Source organism: Tigriopus californicus, chromosome 11 (assembly GCF_007210705.1).
Source record: "Tigriopus californicus strain San Diego chromosome 11, Tcal_SD_v2.1, whole genome shotgun sequence".
Classification (NCBI taxonomy): domain Eukaryota; kingdom Metazoa; phylum Arthropoda; class Copepoda; order Harpacticoida; family Harpacticidae; genus Tigriopus; species Tigriopus californicus.
The window spans coordinates 5,527,780-5,542,766 of NC_081450.1; the positions used below are offsets into that span (position 1 = coordinate 5,527,780).

Below are 14,987 nucleotides of genomic sequence, written 5' to 3' on the forward strand. Positions count from 1 at the left end.
TGATAATGTAAACAACAAAGGTTGCAAAAGATTATCTCAAGCAATTATATTGTATTGGAGATACGAGCAATCTAGTTTTGTTTATGTGGCCAAGGTGGTGAGGGATGTTATAGAGTATAAGAATAAATGTAGTAATTAGTCGTTCTTGCCATGAAATCCCCTAGATTAGATACGATAATGGTCTCTCATTTTCCCAGTTCGACTTAACATATTGGTAACTTGCTTCACTGACTGAAGCTCGTTTAATAAAAAGTATGTCAATTGTTAACAATTCTAACTGTTGAAAAACTCGTCAATGCCTTACCCGGGATTGCGAGCCCAAGACTCATTGGCAATTGAACATGCATAATAGACCATCTCACAAATTTAATTGAGTTTGACCGTCATTGGTAAATCATATCTCGATAATATCAATTTACGCGACTTGATCCTCATAATCCTAGGTTTACGACAATCAGTGATGTTGTAAAAAGACAAATCCGCACTTTGCCCGATATTGAGGCTTTTTTTCTGCGCAGACTTCAATTGTCATCATTGAGGGCAGAAAATATGGGATTTTAAAAGCCAAAATTGAATGTACTAGTGAATATTTGATAAACAATCTCAATTTAAGATTTGCATTGAATGAGTCAGTGTTAGAAATTTGCACTTTTCTACCTCAATTTGAGTCTTCAGAAAATAATTCCGTGACATGAAATTTCCAGAGACAGCCAAGTTTAATTTCAGAATGGCATGCATATACTAGGTGTCCGGAAACTATTTGAACAATCGACATACAAAACTTTGGCAAGGTATTCTTCTAGAATCAGGTTTCAAATTTGAGTTATCCGTATTTTACAGTATTGTCAAGATTGGTAGCATTTCCACACTTTTACTCAATGTAACCTACTCCAGCAGCAATGATGACTTTTAGCCTCTTCCTGAAGGCCAAGCAGGTCTTTTTCACATAGTCCTCGGACATGACTGCCCAGTGCTCATCGACCGAGGCCTTTATGGCCCTTAGATTTGGTTGTTGAACCCTGCAGGCCTTGCTTTGAATGTGCGGCCCGATTACATGGTCATGGAGATTTGCATCTGGCGAGTAGGGCGGCCACACCTCCTTAACCCAGAAGTCCAAGATCTTGGACAACGGTGGAGATGGGTCGGCTTGATCCCGTCAGTCAACATGGGCCTCTCCAAGGACTTTCCATCGAGGTCCCTGATAGCCTCTTTGAACATAGAATTTACAATAGCCATGTCCTTTCCTGTGCCGGTATGCACTTCAAGGCATCAGTCTTAATTGTTGTTTGACATTCGTATCCACGACATTCGTATTCATAGTCGCTCAAAAGGTTTGCCTGACCCGATCGGCCAGATCTACAGTAAACCTGTGTTGAGACGCATCATGAAGGTTGTTTATATCTAAGTGATCGATAATTTGATCTTTGAGCAGAATTCAGGTAATTTGCACACGGAAGGTGTGAAAAATATGGGCCTGTTCGAAAAAAAGTTAGTTTTTCGAATCTGCCAACAACGAAAATTGTTATAGCACATTTTGAGTTTCCCGCCGTTTCTACCTCGAAATTTCGAATCTGGAATACATGTAGACATTAGGGACCAGGGTTTCTAGTAGACATTAATATGTGATATGTCCATTGATTGAATGTCCAAAAAAAGTGTTTGTTTTTGTTTTAGGACTATCGTGACCGAGTGGGACCATCAGAGGCCTTACATGGTTCTCCAGGGGACGTAGGTTCAAATTCTGCCTTCGGAAGGGACCCATATGAGGAAGAAGACATGATCCAATGCATAGCGCAGTTTCCTTGCATGAGAGAGGTCTTCGGTTCGATTCTCCTACCCGAGCTTAATCAAGGAAACCTTTACGCGCTAACCACGACCACAAACCGAGAATCAAACTGAAACGGACATGACACTGCTTATCAGATCTAGTTTACGGGCGATGTGATGGCTGGCTTCGCCGGCCGGGTGAGACTCAAGCATCCGGCCCGAGCATCAAAACAATCTTTCTTCTACTTCGATTCATTTTTCATTTCGTTTTTTTTCTGTATTTTTCGGAACAAAAGAGATTTTGACCTTGAACACAAAGGACCTGGCGCACTTCTCCTACCTTGCTCCATGAACGGATCGTCTCTCAACCATGGGACTTATCAAGGGTTTGGGTTCTGGCTCATATTAGACCTATTTGCTAGAATGGCAGATCAGGGCCATGTTGCGTTAAGACATTTAAAACCCAAAATTGGGGGGTCACCTGCAAGGCAAATGCACGCCCATAGATACAATAGAAAACCTGATCGAGACAGTTCTCAATTGGCATAACTCAGTATCCATCACTTACTTCGTCCATAGAGTACTTAATGTTCATTAAGTGCTATATGCTTCGTCCTACGTCGTAATGGGTAGAAAGCCAAGAGCACAGCAAAGGAGACGGAGAAAAATTGATCTAAAATGGAACGACTTTTGAGGAAAGCAACAATTGAAAAAATGAAATGAAAGAGAAAACATTTTCCTTGTTACTTCATTCAACTCTTTACAGGAGTAGTCCTCTCGATTCCCTCGTTGGTAGTCACAGGTTGAGAGGTTATCGGCGAAATTCCAGTCTGAAAGGTCGATCTGAAGATTGATCAGGTCGAACCGTGCCGAGAACTTACTTTGGAACTCGATGCCGAAAGTCGAGCTTTCTAATTTGCCATTCCCTTTTCATGGATGGATACTTCGTTGAAAGAAACATTCGTGTGGCAAATGAGTGAGTAAAACCTAGCTAATATCATTTGAATAGGATGTTTTAACTATGTTGGAACAAAACAGTAGATTGTGGTTGAAATATACCCTAATCATGATGTTAGCAAACATTTGGTCTATTTATTTTGATTGCAATCTGGGGCATTTTATTTGACTTCATCTTATATAACCGAAGGTCTATAGGTAGGTCTAGAAAATTCAACCCCTGGTATTAGGCGCTCTCATCATTGAGAGCCATCTAGGCCGCTGTTTGACCTACTGCCAAGGTCAAGATTGCTTTATGTTTCCGTTCACAACGGCAATCAATAAGTCAGGACTTTTCGCCCCTGACTCTGGACGGAACACGCCCACTTTTACCTCAAGAAGCGCCGTGACTCTTTGCCTTCTTGCCTCTACATACATCTCCAAATTCATTTGTGCTCTCAACAAAATTACAAAACTGAAATACTCAGTTTTGGTTTGTCTACAGTACATTTATCCAATCAGGATGCACTGCGCTAAATGTCAATCCTTTGGGCGGAAAATGAGCTAAATGTCATCGATCCAAATTTTAGCCGTTCAAAACGTTCATAGATCTTCTGAAGTCAAAAGTGAACCAATCGGAACGAAATTAGGGGCATTACATGCCTGAGTGGCTGCTCCAGAGCCTTTGTAAATATCATCTTGAATGGGTCCTCCTTTCACCAAGAACTGGGCCGTCATGGTTGTGGCAGTGGTCAAAACTGTTCCAACCTTGGCAAGGCCTGGCTTGGCAAAGAGAAGTCCTTGTTTAATGGGAGCAACATCCCCTTAGAGGAAATTGCGCTGTCTATTTCATTGATAAAAGGCTATTTTTTGTAAACCAATTAGTTCTTGAGCAAGTTGCACATGTTTGACATCAACTCATTTGTCCACAATTTGCTCACACGTACTGTACATACAGCACAGCTGAGATCTACCATATTAATTGACAAACCACCCAATTCCGCCAAAAAGTACATTATAAAATTGTCACATTAAACAAATCCTTTGATTAGGAATTAGACATTTGTCGCAAAAGCGCAATTGCGATCCAAAAGACGGACTCTTTTCCTCCTATCAAGTTGCGACAGTTGCCGCCTTCGTCTTTTTAGTCCTTAGTTTGTTCTTAGACTGAAGTCTCGTGTCTAGTTATCGATGAACGTGTTTCGACCTTGAAATGTCTACATAAAACTTAACAAGTAGATAAGCCCTCGGCCATCAAATGAACAATTCATGTGTTACAAGTAAACAAACATTCGAACCCCCAGACAACAAGAAAGGTATGAAAGACATGATTCATGAAATATATAAACAATAGTTTTTTTTTAAATTTAAGTGCCTCAAGCCAAGATTGCCACTTCAACTGGAAGCATCGATAATTATAACAAGCGGGTGTTAAAAGCACTATCTTCAGGGCGTTTCATAACTTCGATTACTCAAAATCATACATCCAGCTCATTCACGACTTCCAACACGTGGACCAATAAATCTTGACAGTTTGAAAGATGAATGCATTGTTCATAGGAAAAAATGGATAATATGATGCCTTCATTGACGGCAAGGCCCAACCCGGAAAGTGTCAGCAAAAATCAATGGCTTGTGATCATGTTGGGCTGTTGACGACAAGTTGCAGTTTGATTATCGACACGCATGCCCAATGAACTTAACTGAAGCAAATAGAGTTCAGTGAAAAAACGCAGCCTGGCCCGTTTACCTCCCAGCTGTCCTTTTTATTGTTTTCAGACCCGGTCTATTGTGGCAGTCTTTATTTTGCGCTGATTTGTCATTTATCCACCGTTTTTTTTTTTCGATTATAAACCATTTTCTCGATTTTGAGCCCAAAATGTTAAGTTATTGAGCAATTTTTTGCACGTTTTGTCCCGAAGCTATGCATATTTCAATGTTTTGCTGATATTTTTTTACATATTTTTAGCAGCTTTTATGCAAATCTATGTCGCAAAATGGGCTTTTTTATGCCTCAAGTTTTGGCGGTCTGTGGTCATTGTGTTTTTATTCTCCATTGATCTAACCCACTCCATGTCTAACCTCACGTCATTTTCTATTCTTATCTTGTTCGTCTTCCCGTAACGACTAGTCTCTATCCACACGTGGTTTTATTTCCTCAATCAAACGAATGATATTCATTGCTCTTAAAACTCAGTTGATGTTTATTCCGATAACACTAAACAAGACTCTTTTTTTACTTTTCTCGTCAAAGAACTGCTTTTCTGTTGTTTTGTTTGTTACGAAGTCAGATGACAATCAAAGAACAGCATCATCGTAGCTCAATCACTGTAAAAAGTCATGATAATTACTTGTTATGGGGCGAATTAAGAGAGGTTACCGATCTTTTACAGGGTGATATAATTTCTCCTTCTCGAAGCTTTTTCATCTCTAATTGAATATTTTAGGCGCTACATAACAACATATATCTGAGTGAACCCCTATTGCGAAAACCATTTCACATGAAATTTGGCAAAAGCAGGTTCTTTTGAAAGCTTACCATGCTTGAGCATATTGATGATTTGGGGCTGATATTGCACTGAGTTAACTGCGATATTTTGAACAGCTAGACTAACCAAAGTAAGACAAAGCAGCTTTGGATTGATCATTGGCCGTTGTATAGAGCCCTCTCGGGTGCTCCTATAGTTCAGAAGCATCTTACAGTAGTATCAACATTCGGGTAACTCTTGATGCTTTGGGGGTGGAATTATAAGCTTGAACCGTTGATCAACGATTAGGGCGCACATTTTCTTGTGGGTCTTTTGCGCCTTCTTGAAACAATTCGCGTTGCAAAAGAAGGAGGCTTTGCATACATGACATACCAGCAACTCGAAGTCTTCTCGACCACACTTATCGCACGTACGCAGAGGTTCCTCTTTTTCGACCGATTTGTTCCACGAATAACGTATCATTTGTTCCAGGGCTTTGTTTCTAGCCTCCTTCGAAGTGGGTCTTTGCACCAAAGTTTCGAGGGGCTTACAAACATCCAAAGCCTTCATTTCCGAATGAGGAATGTTCGGTTCAAATTTGCCCCCCATCTCTATTGGCTTGGCTTTATTGTCAAGTTCATCATGATACTCGTATGATGGCAGGTCGATCGATGGAATAACCACCCTTTTAGTTTTGTTGTCGATGTTTATTTCCAGAGCGAAGTCAAACCCGTCCAAATGATCCACCTTGTCAGTGGTCTCTTCTTTGATGTAATGCTTTGAGTGTTTCAAACATGGTTTATCGGATGTTGTATTGGAGTGTAGTGCTATAGTTCTTTCCTCTCTGAAGAGTTCCAAAAGGCCAGGAAATTCCGATTCACTCCTTGATGTCATGGTGGGCGTGTGAGGGCCATTATTTGCTTGCTTTGAGCTTCGTTGGGCTTGTTCCCTCTCGTCATTTTGTTGCCAAAGAAGTTCCACTATTCTTTCCTCAGCATTACCATGCATATCAAGTTTGTTGGTACATCGAAAACATTCGCATGGTTGATGGTTTCCCAGAAGCAGAGGCATCAGCTCCTTAACCACTTTTTCTTGCATATCTTGAGGAAATAAGAAGCCAACGGCAAAATCCTTGTTTGTACCAGGTTTCACAAACATTGCCCTTCTGGCAACCTCTGCAACGTCTTCTTTTAAAGCAAGCTGCTTCAACTCAGTTAGCGTTCCTCTAAATAGCAGGAAGGCTGTGAAGGTTGAATTGTCGTACGAACAAGTTGTGTACAGATCCAAAATCAGCTCAATGCACTTGGAATATTTTGCCTGAATGGTTTGAATTTTTGCCTCAAGTAAAAACTCAATGAGCCCAGTGTTCGGTGCTGGAATCACTTTGGCCATTTTTTGAGGGATTGGCAACATAAAATGAGATCCAATAACGCCTTCGACCTTCTCTTTAGGAGCCAAATCGCCGAGAGCAATATCGGAACTAAAAGCTCTAGCTACCATAAATATTGGCACGGCACACTTGTTGTCAAAATGAAGCGTGACGTTGAATACGCTTAGGACAAAGCACTTCTTCTTTTGCGCTTTATAGGTGAACAGTGGAGGACATTGGAATGGAAAGGCAAACGGTGGTCTTAGGCTGGATAGATGAGGAAAATATCTTTGAATCCTCGATGGATCGTATAGAACGTAGAATCGAAACCCAACGTTATAGTCCTCTTTAAAGATGATTCCAACTTTTGATGCTTGACAACCAACAGGAATTAGGAGGGCTTTTTGCTTCCCAGGAGGGCTCAAGAATAACTGAACCAGACTTTGAAAAGAATGGTCCATGGTTAAAATCTCATCGTAGGTTTGGGATGAGACTTCTTTCAAAACAGGCGAAAAAACAATTGAGAACATTGTGGAGTTCTCTTTGAGGTCTTGGGCCAGGCTCTCCTCAAAAAACATCGAATGACCCCAAGTTCTTGAGAGAAGAGTTTTGAAAAAGGTTTCCCAATGTTTTGGTTTCTTAAAGTCTCCACTTCGATGAGTAATCCAGGCGTAAACATTTTCAATTTCGTTTTTCCTGTTGACGAGCACTTCTCCTCTCCACATGAGAACTTCCAGATTGCCATTGAACATTAAATCATTGTGGTTGAACCTGGCAAACATGGGAAATGGAACGAATTGGAAGAAACTAGGAATGTATTGTGGGTCCTCTCGTTCGATCAAAAAAAAACAGAAGTGAGGACATATGTGTCCCACAACTTCCGCAACCTTTTCCAAAGTCGAATCGAATAAGTGTCCCACATTGGTAGCGACATCCCTTCCATTGAAGTAGTATAAAAACGCCCTGTTTTCTCTCACATCGCAAATGATATCTGGGGAACAATTCAAGCCGCCTATCAAAATACCAGCAAGTGTCTGATCTTGAGCTGCAATGCCTTGAAAAGATAGCGCATGCCGAAAATTGGAGATGAACTGGACTTGAAATAACAAGAGCTCCCCGTCAAACACGAGTTTGGTTTTCTGGGTCAAAATGGCAGCAAATTTTCCCATGTGGCAATCATGATTGGGAGGGCGGTTCATCAGAACTATCGTGTACTCCTCATGGAACAAGCCTTGAAACCACTTGTCGGGGATGACATCTGAAGCACTTAAAACTCCTTCCATTTCATCAACGATTATGAAATCGACTTCGTGACGCAAGTTTAATTTTCGGCTGATGTGCTGAATGAGTGGTAAAAACGATTCTCCAAACATGAAAACAAAATTCAAAGTGATTGTGCAATAACCACTGCCAATGGTTGGCATGATCATTTTGAACGGAACCAACCTGACCTTGACATCCATCCTGGGCGTTTGGTCACTTTCACAGGCAATCCGATGAAGTATCAATGCCGTTAGATTAAACATGGCTTCCTTGATTTGGTCTGTTTGACCACGACGGACCCGGATCCTTGACACGGGAAATGAAACCCCGACAACCCTGTCAATATCAAATGTGGACTGATACAAATTCAGTTGTTGAACGGTAGCATCTAGGCGTGATTGGTAGAGTAGGCGTTCGAACATGTCCGGAACAAGAACCCCGATCCATTCGTCGTCATGAATGGAACTTGGAACAAGAAACCCGCCGACACAATTACGAGTTGACAAGTCCAGCCTTCTGGCAAACAAGTACAATTGTCCACTGTCTAGAGACTCGGGAGAAAAATTGTTGCGGTATCGCGGTCTTCTTAACCGGAAGTTTATTCCCATCTTGGAACTCTGGGCTTCAAAACAGTGACTGCTGAGTGGAACAACAACAAATTCTCTCTCCAAAACCAAAAGCTCTAAAACGTTTCTGGCTCTCTCATGTTCCTTTGTATATGATGGGTGCTCTTGGCCAAGATGCGAGACCACGAGATAGTCATTTCTGTTTCTGAGGCTTGACGATGCCACCGGGTACCAGGAATGCTGCCAAAAACATCGGATGGATCCTATATCTTCCAGAGGGTAGAGGTCATCTTCTAGATATGATAACTCACCGTTCAAAACATCCCGGCGGTTACATTCTTGGCGAAAATAATGACTGATGAAACCCAATTCATTTTTGAGCAATCTTTTGACAGAAGAGAGGCTGTTTGAGGAAGACTTGGTGATCAAGTACAGAGTGGATTGGTAGAAACGAACAGATTTCGAGGCCTTGAGAACGTCCAATTTTGGATTAACCAAAAATGATTGATGAGCGATTGCAGGAAAACGATTGTTTTGAATTTTCGGAACTTGCAAGAAAATGGATGCATTGGTTTGGATCTTGAACGCCGTTTTGACTTCTTTTTGCGTTCTATCAGTCCAGGTTAGGAGCTCGAAATAATCTCCAAAAGCCTCATGACATTGATATGAGCAAGCCACAGCAAAATTGACTGGTTCGCCCGGCTTACTCGCTAATATTTTCCTAGGATACAAAAAAGTTGCTGGACAGCACGAAGCGAACAATGAGACTGGGACACAACCCTTTTTTGAACAAACTATGCAGTTTTGGGCCACTCTCTCAATAAACATTCTTTGAGAGACACAGAACCCACGCCCTTTCTTGAAATAGGGTGGTTGAATTGAAGGCACTTCTTTTCGGCAGCGAAAATTCATCAAGTGTTCAAAAAGACACTCACAGTTCAATAAAAAGTTATGAGCGTGAATGAACTCTTCCCACGAATGAATCACATTCCATAAGGGCCCCATGGCTTGACCGATAAGATGGGGAAAGTGGTTCGGCATTGACTCTGGTGTCTCTATGGATATTGTGATTAAGTCCAATGCTAAACTTTGAATGAATGCTCGGATTTGCTTGATTGTCAAAAGAAGACCAAAGATGGTATGAAAGAAATTTGACTTTTCATTAGCAGAGCCGGGTAGTTTGTTTTGTCCAGATAACATCCCTTCAAATGTGACAAGTGACATCAGTTCTTTTGCACTGAACTTCCAGTCCCACAAGCGCAACAGGTTAGCTAGATCCAACATTGCCAGAAAAGTTTGAACATTCTCTTGGGTGACATCTAGCCCTTCCAAAATGGCATCGCTCATCTGATTCATGTAAACTGATTGCACCTTAGGGTCCTTAGAGTTGCACATTAGCCGTTCCCATTCGAACTTGTTTCCCAGCAGATGTATCCACCGTTTCCTTTCCAATGGAATCGTCTTTAACAAATACATTATGCCAAACTTGTGCTTCATCCTAGAATCTTCAAACCAACATGGCAATAAAGATGATGAAGATTGTCGAGACTCCTCATGTCTTTTTGGACTTGGGCATGTGCATTCCAGCAACCCAACTACATGTTGGTAATCGGGGAGCATTTCATAGTCAGTTCTGTTAAGAATGGTCCTTTCAGTTAGAAATAACCAAATTTCCGGGGTTATTTTTGGATCGAACCATGGGATTTTTTCTTTTTCCATTCTCAATGTGTCAATGGACCCTGTCAACATGGAAATAAGGAAAGTAATTAGCGCTAAAAGTATAAGTGAAATATTTTTCCAAGACGAACCTTACTTTTTTACTTTGACACAGGACACAGCACAATTTCATGTACAACAATGTGCAAAAAATCTTTGCAGAATGTGGTGGGCACAATTTTTCATCCCTGACTTTTGACCAAATGCAGTCTTTTCCAGTGATTTATTGGACTGAAGCCCTACTCATAGTCATCTTGTTTACTTTATAGTGTGTAATGAAAGTTTTGATCCCATTCGCATTTTTTCATCTTTATTTTACGCCTATGAATGAGGCACCTAGTGTAGCCAAGCAATCTAAATGGCAACTCTAGGACGGGAAGACTCTTCTCTACATGTGCCGTGGGTTCAAGCCCCGTGGCCAGTGGTTAGTCTTTTTCCTAACTCGAGGGAGGTTCCTGGTTCGATTATCCTCTCCAGCCAGTCGCTACATGTACTTTCTAATGTTAACCGCACACAAAGACAGAGAAACATACTGAAACAGACATGACATTGCCTAACGGAATAAATCAGACGATATGATGGCCGACTTCTAGCACCTACCAAAAAAATGAAAAAAGTCGACCGTGGTAAAAACAAAAGGTAATTAAGGGATTTCAAGGTAAATATCAAAATCAGGAAAGCGATTGAGTTGAATATATATCAAACTAGTTATTGAACAATTGATATTGTAGCATATTTCCATTGGCTACAATTTTCTTGCCACACTATAAAGCCTTGGCGTATTCGTCAAATTACCTTATCATGACCACAGAACATTGAATTAAACCTTCAGAGCATCAATGAACTGTGCAACCCGTAGAAGAGGCAAAGAGGTTATATATTTTGCTTCCTAGTAATCATGATTATTTGCTCTTTTTCAATGAGACCATTTCACCTGACCTCATGGTTTAAAGCAAATATTATTGAAACTCAGGGGTTCGAATTTATCACATAATTGTGAATGCAATCCTAATTGTCTCTTCCATAACACTGTTAATGATTTTGTGGTAAGAAAGGAAGCCGGAAAAGTTGGAAAAGGCAAGCCGCAGAGGATTCAATAGATAACAACTTATAGTTAAGTTAGAAATATGAAATTATTTCAAGTTGAGGACGATTTAGGAAAAATTTACATGGTCATCTAAAAAAACCTATATTCACCTGATTTTAAACTATCTTGATATTGTGTTGGCTGAATTTTGTTTAAAAGAGCCTTGTTCACCAATCTGGTATTTTTGGTTGCTTAAGCGTTTCCATTGCAAACTTGGTCCGCTGATTTACAATTTAGGAGCATATTTTCTTGTGAGCCTTTAAGAACATTATGCGTATTGGAAATTCAGATAATGACCATCCAGGGCCACATGGCTTCAGAATTCAAAAAGCTTGCCTTGTCCCATTTCCTATTTGTGAGAGACTTAACCGTCACCAATTCTAGATATTTGAAGAGAAGAAAAACCTAGGTTTAGTGTGTGTGGTCGAGCCGAAAGTTGGCCCTCATGATCAGCCGGAAGAAAGTAGCTCGTGCTCGGATATGAACCCGAGACGAGCAAAAAAGACATGCCCAAGAAAAGCCTCGAAAACCCGGTGAGTGATTGACATGAGACCCGAAACGCTTGAGATCCCGAACAAATCGAGGCACATGTGGAAGAGATCCGCTGGTTCGTGCAGAATAAATTCGTAGTTAACTTGTTTTATATCATTACCAAATTTATCTGTCTTTTAGAAAGAAATAAGACAACAACACCAACAACAAAGCGAGTGATTGCGATCTTTGTCGGAAGTCGGGTACAGGAAGCTCAAGTTGAAGCAGAGAGACAAGACTAGAAGGGACAAAAAATACAGTCCACGCGAACAATATTTGTTTTCAAAGAAATGTTTTAAAATGGATGATTGAAAAAGCGGCAAAATTTTGCTGAGGATCTAGGTAATTGTAACGTATTCACAATCACACTAATTCAAGCTTAAAAGCTCATAAAACGGGGAAATTGCAAGTTCTTGACGCCAGGTTTCCCGTATTTGCTTGTGCGCCTGTTAGAATCAAGAGATAGACAAAACCGTCGCTACTCTCCAAAAAGAGGGCACACAACCTCCAATAAAGTATAATTCTAAAGTTCAATTGTAAACCTTCCTTACAAACCGAACACACTGAAAAAGAGTACTTTTCTGGAAACAAAAAATCCACAAAAAAAACGTGCGTTCCTTAATGCCGAATGCTTTAGAAAAAGCATGAATTCTCTTCTGTATTCCCTGATTGGATGATTTCAGAGAGGTTAGGTGCTATCGTGGTAGATCGGCAGAATTGTATCTTGTGATATGTTCAAGGTTGTTGGATATGATTGGCATCTCTGTCCTCGGTCAATCAGAACCAGCAGCTACTAAGGTGCACAACATCTTCAAGAATGAATTTTCAAAGGCCACCGTCCGACAAGACAAATGATGATTGAAGAACTTGTGAAAGTGCTATTTGATGAATGATAAAATTCATCACTGGGTATTTGAAAGGCCTTGTTGACAAACGCAACATTTAGAAAATGACAGATGACTGAGACTGAAGAGCGATTGGAACTGACTTATGCACAACTAAAATTTGGAGGGAGATTGGAGGGACAGTTCTTGCACTTACTGTATGTAGGACATGGATCTCCAACTCCAGCCAGGTGAGATGTGAATGAAGTTGCGCGGCACTTAACAAGAGCGTCAAACCAAATCGATCTTAGACGAACTTCATCAGTATCCTAGCTTCACTCTTCTTACGGCGCGTGATGCCCAGGCATCTGGCTTGAACACATCCACAATGATCACAAGACCATGACAACATCATTAGATTGGCCAAGATTCTCACAAGTCATGTGTGTGCTGGTGAGGCAAAAGAGTTGCTGATTTGTGAGTGTTTAGAAAAAATTTTGAAAAAGGCATCATGACTGTTCGAATCTATTTGTGTTTAGTGAAAACATTAGCGGTCTTGTTTCCCTTTGGACTTGCGGATCGCATCCTTATAATTCATCCGATCTATGCTGGAAGTCATCACTCGTTGCTCAGGGCTCTTGGTAAGAATATGAATGGCTGACTTCGATAATCACGAAGGATAAGAGTAGAATCCTTGAGTTGGAGAAACGTTAAAGAAATCAGTGTGCTGCATTGACGGAAGAGGCAAAGCAAAATTGTAGACGAATAAATTTGAAGAAGATCTGACCTCGTCGAAATTGAGGTTTTGGAACAAGCAAGATCTAAATTTGACTTCAGATTCATTGATAAAACAAATCTAGATTTATAACTCGCCGTGGCTTTTTGGCTGTCAGGTTTGAACTTTTTTTTGTTCATTGAATGGGACATGCTTTTGAGTGATTTGATGTTTTTGAAAGGGCTCGAAATGCACCCAAAATATAAATACATACATGCATCATTCTGAAATAACAACATTCTTGAATCTCCTTCATAAAGAATATTGTCTGGTATGACGAAGATTCAAACAAACTACATGAAAACGTCGAATTTAAACCATTTTTTTTATACACATTGCCAAAGCAGACGAAAGAATTTGTTGAATCGCTTGCATGGCATTTGATAAAAGTAGGAGACCAAAAAAAGTCGTTCAGGATACTTTATCCTCAAAAGTACTAATAAAATCGTAAAAAAGGAAATGAAGTATAATACATTTGACATAATTTTTATGCTGAAACGAAATAAAGACGAGGATGAATTGCAAATAACTTATTCGTTGCTTACGTAGCACAATTGGAGTTCCTGTCCCTTAACATCACCATTTCGCACAGTATACTTTTTTATAATTTCACCTTTCAAAACAAAAAAGTTGATATCTGAAAATTGTGATGCAACCTCATGTGTAGAAAAAAGAGAGAGCTTCATTGCTTTTACTAATCTGGCTTACAAGGGCAAATCGCTGGGTCCCTATGGTCTTTAGTATTGAACTTGAGGCTTGGATTTGGACACAACATTCAAATCAAATTTCAGGCGACAAATTGGTTGACCATGGTCATGAGGTGACTTTATTCAAAGCTAAGGAAGCCGGATTCGTTCCCAAAAAATCTTCAGTCGAAATAATCGAGTTTCCAATTTTGGATCATCGTCAAATTTGCTCCAGGTACATCAATGACAAAGGTTCGTTACTTTTTTTCTTATTTAATTCATAACTTCAATTGTCAAGCTTGTGTTTTAAAGGCGAGTTTGATGTCAACATTGTTTTAACATCTGCCTTTTGGAACACGGGAGCATTTTTGGGATCTTCTACCTTGGACTTTCCTTGTGTGGTTCCTTGTTTTTGTGACACTTTGTTCCTGAGTCAAGAACTTGACGATATTATGCGATCAAAATCCTTTGATCTAGTTATCGTCGATTTGAAAGGCAATGATTGTGGGATGAGATGGCTTTCGTTTTATGATGTACCCCTAGGTAAGTTCACATTTGCTGCCAATTTTTGAATTCACTTATTTTGCCCAAATTGGAAATTGACTGTAACTTGAGCTTTAAAAATTCTGCGTTTGCCTTTTTGTTCCATTCACCAACCTGTTCAGTACTTTCATCACTTGTTTTTAGACAATTATGATATAGGTTATTGATCCTAGCTGAAGGCTTTTTAGTCCTTTCCTAAATTCCTGATGATTTCTTCGTATGAAGAGCCAAATTCTGCAGCAAGCATCCGATTTCGATATCAAGATTCGGAGTGAAATGTCAAACTTGTCGCATGTTTCAGTTGGTTTCTGGGGGCTGCCATTTGCGTTTACCAACGCCGCTCAAATGATGAGCGCACCTTCTTTGGCCCAAATCACCAAACCTACCTTCGCCAACATGGTCAAAAATACAGTCATTTACCTCTTTGACTACTTGGCATACCGTTTTGTGGTCCAT

The 14,987-nt window shown here is 40.3% G+C and overlaps 1 protein-coding gene across 1 annotated transcript in view; it reads left to right on the forward strand.

Annotated features, from left to right (window-relative positions):
- Nucleotides 1-12,599: 12,599 nt before the first annotated feature.
- LOC131890720 (UDP-glucuronosyltransferase 2A3-like) overlaps nucleotides 12,600-14,987 on the forward strand; it is a 4,718-nt gene continuing 2,330 nt past the window's right edge. The window contains exons 1-4 of the mRNA XM_059240127.1: nucleotides 12,600-13,168; nucleotides 14,094-14,240; nucleotides 14,301-14,531; nucleotides 14,833-14,981. Of these exons, the coding sequence (XP_059096110.1) occupies nucleotides 13,039-13,168; nucleotides 14,094-14,240; nucleotides 14,301-14,531; nucleotides 14,833-14,981 (657 nt within the window). The 5' untranslated portion in view covers nucleotides 12,600-13,038. The remainder of the gene's footprint in view (nucleotides 13,169-14,093; nucleotides 14,241-14,300; nucleotides 14,532-14,832; nucleotides 14,982-14,987) is intronic.